This window comes from Hordeum vulgare, chromosome 2H (genome assembly GCF_904849725.1).
Source record: "Hordeum vulgare subsp. vulgare chromosome 2H, MorexV3_pseudomolecules_assembly, whole genome shotgun sequence".
Taxonomy (NCBI): domain Eukaryota; kingdom Viridiplantae; phylum Streptophyta; class Magnoliopsida; order Poales; family Poaceae; genus Hordeum; species Hordeum vulgare.
Genome location: NC_058519.1, coordinates 484,516,595 through 484,523,008, shown reverse-complemented (window position 1 = coordinate 484,523,008; position 6,414 = coordinate 484,516,595). Strand labels below are relative to the sequence as shown.

The following is a 6,414-nucleotide window of genomic DNA, read 5'->3' as shown; positions in this document are numbered from 1 at the left end:
ACCAGAGAGATGGGTCAGGCACTCAGGCCTGGGCATTCGGTTCTTCGGTCCCTACGATAATTCGGTTCTAGGAAAATGATTACCGATTGGCTGTTCAAAAAACTACCAACCGGATATTTTTAGACCGAAATTTTGATCGGTCTTCGGTTTTAACCGAACGGAATTGATGCATATGAAGGAACTTCTGGAGAGGTTGCAGATTAATAAGGAATCAGCGAGAAATACCACAGAACAAGAAATCGAAGATATCCTTCGGTGGCTGCCAACCTGCGAGGTTCTTTGGAGGTAAGTGCATGTTTATATGTCTGATACCAGTCCAACAAATTAGTCAGCGACTGAACAGACATGAACTAACAACCAAATAGGACAAGCAAGAAATAGATAGCAGAAAGATGCTTCCATCACACATAGTCAGGCTGGATTGGAATGCATAATTGCAAATCTACCATGATGTGCTTTTAATCTACTACATTTATGCATATGTACAATATCAACCTGAATACTACACAGCTACAATAGACATGTTCCTTGATATTCTGCAGCAAAACCAAGTTTCAGTAGTCACTCCAGAAAGCAAATAATGTATTTACAAAAATGTAGCTGAATATACAAAGCAAAAAACCTAAGGTAAAGCTGTGAGTAAAAAGGAACGGCAGAGACCAAATGAGTTTGGGTTATGTACCAAGTCAATACAGTTAGTTACTTGACTCCAGATCCTGGCAGCGTGACTTGCTTGCAATTCAGGAACATCAAGGGTTGGATATTTGGCGTTTAGCTGTTGAAGCTCCGCCAAGAATCGCTAATCTGAACATTGACTCTACACTACATTTAGCATGCGATCCATTCATGTCCCTGGATAAAGTTCTCTACTGAGTAGAATCTGACATGCTGTTCTGGCGTCTGACTGCTCCACCCGACCCTTGATGTCTGATTTGCACCGGGGCCTCGACTATCAAACTCCCCATAATACAGTGTCTTGAGTGCAAAATCACCTCGCCAAGGAAGCCAACCCTCCGGCCTGACAACCTTGCCCAAATAACAGCTCACAAACAGTGTCCTTGCATACTCCTTCCATGGACGGCCCAAATAGAGCCGGTACGATTGCGGCTTTGCCTGGAACAACACGATGAAATCTTTGCTACCATCCACTGTGCAATTTTGAAACACAAACCCAGTGGTCTGCCCTGGATCAATCCTCCCATTTGCTGCCACCACATTGCGCGCGCTCTTCCCGGACCCCTCTGCCCGCGGCACCGTCTCAATCACACATTCCTCAAACATAGCTGCGGCATTCCCAAATACAAAATCCACAGTTCCAGTAATATGGCATCGGCGATATAACTGCCGCATCGTGCGAGCATACAAGGTGTCCTGATGCCCTCGGAACTCCACATTCTCCAGAACGGATCGGTCGCTGTCCGACCGGAACGCAACCGCCTGGTGAGCTCCTGCCCCAGCAGTATTCTCAAATGTGATGTCCCTGGCCCGGAAGCCATCGCCGACGACGACCACCGTAGCAGTGTCATAAGTGCCAAGTCCTTCGATTCCCACGCTCCGTGAGGCAGTGATCACGGTAGCCCCCATTCCCTCACCCACCAGCAAAATGTTGGTCTTCTCGTGCGGAATTACGACGTTTTCCTTGTATATACCTGCAGAGACGGTGATGAGGAAGTGCCCGCCAGTGTAATTCGGCGCCGCATTGACGGCGTCTTGCACATTCGAGAAGCCGCACGCTGGATTGGACTTGCAGACGGTGGCGGACGCACGGACCTTCGCCGGAAATGCTGCGACCGTGGAGTAGAAGGAGGAGGGTTTGGGTGCTGCGGTTAGGGTCTGCGGGGTGAGGGAGTTGAGGAAGCGGGAGGTGAGCGGGTGGGAGGGGAAGGCGGGGAGGGACAGGAGGTGGGAGCAGTCATACTGGTACTGGAGCGAGGCGGAGGCGAGGTGGAGTGCCGCCGGGAGGTCGCCGGACTCGAGCGCGGAGAGCGCCGCGCGTAGGCGGTGGAGCGAGAGTGAGAGGTGGTCGGCGCACGGGTGCGCGTAGGAGGCGGGGGGCGGGTGCGTGGCGATGGCCGCGCGGAGGAGGGAGGCGGGGGCCGCGGGTTCCCCCGGTGGCGCGGTGGGCAGGAGGACAAGCAGCGCGAGGAGCGCGAGGGCGGCCGCCGCCGCGGCGACCGGAAGGAGGCGGCGCCGGCGGGGGTGGGCGCGCGGCATTTGGGGGAGAGACAGAGAGAGAGAGAGAGAGAGATCCCGACGCGCACTAGATTGCGTTCGTCTTTTTTTTTCTTTTTTTTGAGGTCACGTTCGTCTTTGTTTTCAGTATACTCCTAGATTGTGTTTTCTGGGGAAGAGGGGCAGCTTGGCCCCGTGTTTCCGTTCAGAACACGTATTTTTTCTGGAAGACGTTTTCAGGGGTGTGTAGCTTTAACGAAATCGATAACTCTGATAAGCAACCACCTCTTCGCTTCAGTGGTGCTCTGCCGCTCTCGCTCTGTTTCGGGGTTAAAAGATGGATTTGGTCTCTGGGAGGGTGATTCAGCGGTGCTCGCCTTCCTGGAGAGGCGTCAAACCGCCGAGAGCTCCTCTCCTGCTTGCTTCCTGGGCTGCCGCCGGCGGCAGCGCGTTTCCTGGATGCTCCTGCGCGCCAGCTGTTTGTGGAAATGGGTCTGCGGTGGTGCCCTTTGCCAAGAAGAAGAGGAAGGGGTACAGCGTCGAGCCGCCTGACGGAGAGGAGAAGGAAGATGGTGCTCCTGATGAGGCAGAGGGTGAGGTCGACGATGTTGATGGTGACGTGGAGGAGGAGGAGGGCGACGAGGAGGATGCCGGCGATGACGACGGTAATGGTTCTGTGGATCTTGGTGATGTTTCGTTGCTTTCTTTTCATTGTGAGCTTTGGGTTCAACTTCAGTCTACGGCCGCCTGTGGAAGGATGGGGGAATTCCGCATTTTCGCACCATTTCTTCCATCACTGTACTTATATGAAGCATTTGGGGATCCAAATATTCATATACTCCTTGTAACGTCTGCTGAATGCGAGTTATAAGGTACTATAACATGCACCGTCAGAAAAATGCAGTAGATTGTATGTGCGTGGGAGTACAGCAGTGGGTATCTCTGTAATTTGCACTTGTCACTCTAATCCAAGCCATCTGGAACAATATTTTTGAACAGATGGCATTGATCACTAGCGTAGCTAATTTATTAATTGAACTTCATAGTTTAATGGGGTGCTTGAAACACACTTCATGAGATTTAGGGCAGTGATGTTTGATGTGAGATTAGCTCCAAATTATGGAATAAGATCCACAATTCATAGGTTGGATAGTTCATCATTTAAAGTAGAAGATATTTTCCAGTTTGGGCCGTAAGCCAATTATAGATAAGATATATGATTTTTTACCTAATTAGATTTTTTTGCCTCTATATCAAGAGTAAGATATAGGATTTGTTACTTAATTGGATTTTTTTGCCTCTATATCAAGAGTAAGATATATGATTTGTTACTTAATTGGATTTTTTTGCCTCTATACCAAGAGGGCCCTCAACGAAAAGTTAATCAAGCAAGAATTAGAAAATCGATTCTTCTATCTGGTGCATGGGGTATTAAGATTCTTCTATCATGAGCCCTCCCCTTATCTCACCTAAAACCCACAGTTGATGTCCTAGTCATCTAAAAACACGAGTGCAGTGATAAACCTGGGTTGCGCAGTTGTTCCCATTTATGTAAAAATTGAATCTATGTAGGACATGTTCACTCTTTGAACAAAACAATTCGCTCCAATGTATTATTGTATACTCCTCAGCTATTAGTATTAACATTGTTTATCCGCCGACTAACCAAATAATATGTTGTCTACTGGTACCAATAAAGCAATTTTGTCCCCAATACCATGCAGATATAATGGATGACAATGACAGCGAAAATGATGATGACTATGACTTCGAAGATGATTTTGAGAGTGATGATGAACAAGACCTTTATGTAAGATTACTTTTTTCCATTGAAACTACAACTTCCGCCGTTAACCATTGACCACGGATGTGCATTGGTATATTGGAGGTTGGAGATGGAGGTGCTGGTGGTGGAGTAGCACTTGCTGGTACATGGTGGGGCAAGGAAGCTTTGGCTTTGGCCGAGGAGGTTTCGGCATCATTCGATGGCGACTTGAAAATTTATGCTTTCAAGGCAACTGCAAATTTGGAAATCAGAGTTCGCATCGAGAAGATGTCCACTAGGTATATATCCATATTAGTACGGGCATATGCTGTAACGTCCAGAATTTGTCTTGTTTACGTGAGTTAATTGAAACCTTCGAGTGATTGGGATTAGTGGATCAATAAAGTGATTATTAATAGGTTTTAACCGTCTGCTTCCAGGGTGAGTGACGTTTAAATTTTCCAATATTCAGGGAATATAAAGGCAGGCACGCAACTGATACTGGTAGATGACTAATTTTCATGTAAAATATCTTTTTCGTTAGAATGCCATTGACATTCTTGGGAAATAAAAACATAAACATGGATTACGATTATATCTCCCTCGCAAGAAACATATGATACTTACATTTGAAAGCATAGAACATACTCCCTCCGTCCCAAAATTCTTGTCTTAAGTTTGTCTATAAATGAATGTATGTAAATACTAAAACGTGACTTGATACATTCATATGTAGACAAATTTAAGACAAGAATTTTGGGACGGAGGGAGTAGTATGTATTAGTTGCTGATATCATTAGTGCTGCAGTTATCTTTTTGTAGCCTTCTTCCTATTTTTGTCTTAGATTTTTCATTAAGCACTTGCTACTAGGTATGGTTCTCCAACTATTGATGATATTGAAGCATACACAATTGCATACCGTGCAAAGTTGGATGATGCAGAGTCAGCAGGCAGGATACCAAAAAACGTATCCTTGGAGGTACTGTCCCTCTGTAATCATATCAAGAACTAGCTAAAGCCTTATCTGAATACTCTGGCACAAGCTCATAGCATCAATAAAAAAAAATCTCTATGGGGTACTTAGCACTAAGGCATACTTCCGCTGATCACTTTGAAGGTGTCATCCCCTGGCGTGGAGAGAGTCATCCGCGTCCCAGATGACCTTGAACGCTTCAAAGAACGGTCGATGTATGTCAGATACGTTATAACAAGCGAGGATGCAGCCACGCCCCAGGAAGGCGACGGCGTGTTCAGGCTCATTTCCTATGACGTGGACCTGTGTGAGTGCACCTGGGGCATAGCCGATGTGAAGATTAACCGGCAGCAGACCGGCAAGGGCAGGCCTCTGAGCAAGAAGCAAAGAGAATGGCGTCTGCAGACGCCGTTCGAGTCACTGAAGTTGGTCAGGGTGTACTCTGAATGTTGAGCATCTTCTTTGACTAAATCATTTGTGTCCATCTGAGGTACGTATCTTTTAGAGAACCTCGTCCAATTTTGCTGAACTACCACTGATAGTCCAGTGTATGCGCGGTAGCTAGATTGTTGCACCATTTGTTCATATCCAGTGGTGAGATGAGTTATTCTTCTACTTAACAGATAACACCTAAACTGTCCCTGTCCTGAAATCTTGCCCTCTTGTTTGCCTCTTACATAGTTGTATGGCAGGATTCCCTACATGTATTTACCTGACTGATCCATTAATTGTTTAATTTCCCATTGGTATATAATCCACTTGTCGAATTAGTGATCTCTTGTCAACGAGAAAGGATTACTTGTCGACCGAGCATGCCGCCGAGTCGGGAAGTTGATCCAGTACAGCAACTAGACCAGCTAGTATAAATAAGCAGTGACTTTGTAAATACGACCAGAGGAATGTTGATCAAGCGCATGTCATACATAAGCATCTCTGATGCAGTTGGTTATTAGTTGCGCCGCATGTGTGTATGCGTGTGTGCTAGTTGGACATTTGGACAAAGCCCAACTAAGGTGAGAACTTGAGATAGAAATCCTATCCTCTGTAAGAGTAACTCAAAAATGTCCCAGCTTAGCAGTTACAGATTTGCTATTTCAAGTTTCAGATTGTGCAACTTGTTTCCTCTTTTGCGGCAGAAAGATTGTGCAATTTCAGGTCAATAAATTTGACACTATATGCCAAGTTGCACGCCTTAAAAACTAAACTTGCACATAATGTACTTCCTCTGTTCCTAAATATAAGTGTTTCTAGAGATTTCACTACGGTTTACATATGGAGCAAAATGAGTAAATTTATAATCTAAATTATGTCTATTCGTATGTAGTCCGTAGCTAAATATCTAAAAAAAACTTATATTTAAAAACGAAGGGAGTAGCAAATATGCAACCACTTAATTGGCCGTTAAATGAAGAATCAACGTCCAAGATCATTGACTACTGATATAACGAAATAGACGCTCTCTAATTATTAGCAAAAGGTATCCAGCTGGATATCCAGACAAAT

General features: G+C 45.6%; 2 protein-coding genes across 2 annotated transcripts; one reads left to right on the top strand and one right to left on the bottom strand.

The window, feature by feature from the left end:
- Positions 1-421: 421 nt before the first annotated feature.
- LOC123426775 (probable pectinesterase/pectinesterase inhibitor 51) lies at positions 422-2,240 on the bottom strand. The gene is made up of 2 exons (XM_045110659.1): positions 683-2,240; positions 422-536 (listed from the first exon to the last, which is right to left on the bottom strand). Exon 1 carries the CDS (start codon positions 2,212-2,214, stop codon positions 829-831), a length of 1,386 nt encoding a protein of 461 aa, XP_044966594.1. The 5' UTR covers positions 2,215-2,240; the 3' UTR covers positions 422-536; positions 683-828.
- A 184-nt stretch (positions 2,241-2,424) lies between these two features.
- LOC123426774 lies at positions 2,425-5,665 on the top strand. Its single transcript, XM_045110658.1, has 5 exons — positions 2,425-2,837; positions 3,897-3,982; positions 4,061-4,236; positions 4,809-4,917; positions 5,056-5,665. Exons 1-5 carry the CDS (start codon positions 2,510-2,512, stop codon positions 5,362-5,364), a joined length of 1,008 nt encoding a protein of 335 aa, XP_044966593.1. The 5' UTR covers positions 2,425-2,509; the 3' UTR covers positions 5,365-5,665.
- The last annotated feature ends 749 nt before the right edge of the window (positions 5,666-6,414 follow it).

Excerpts from the sequence above, each read along its gene's own strand:
- LOC123426774 (XM_045110658.1), top strand. The coding sequence starts at position 2,510 with ATGGATTTGGTCTCTGGGAGGGTGATTCAGCGGTGCTCGCCTTCCTGG. Across the intron at positions 3,983-4,060 it reads ATGATGAACAAGACCTTTAT|GTTGGAGATGGAGGTGCTGG; the intron begins GTAAGATTACTT and ends GGTATATTGGAG. Across the intron at positions 4,237-4,808 it reads ATCGAGAAGATGTCCACTAG|GTATGGTTCTCCAACTATTG; the intron begins GTATATATCCAT and ends ACTTGCTACTAG.
- LOC123426775 (XM_045110659.1), bottom strand. The coding sequence starts at position 2,214 with ATGCCGCGCGCCCACCCCCGCCGGCGCCGCCTCCTTCCGGTCGCCGCG.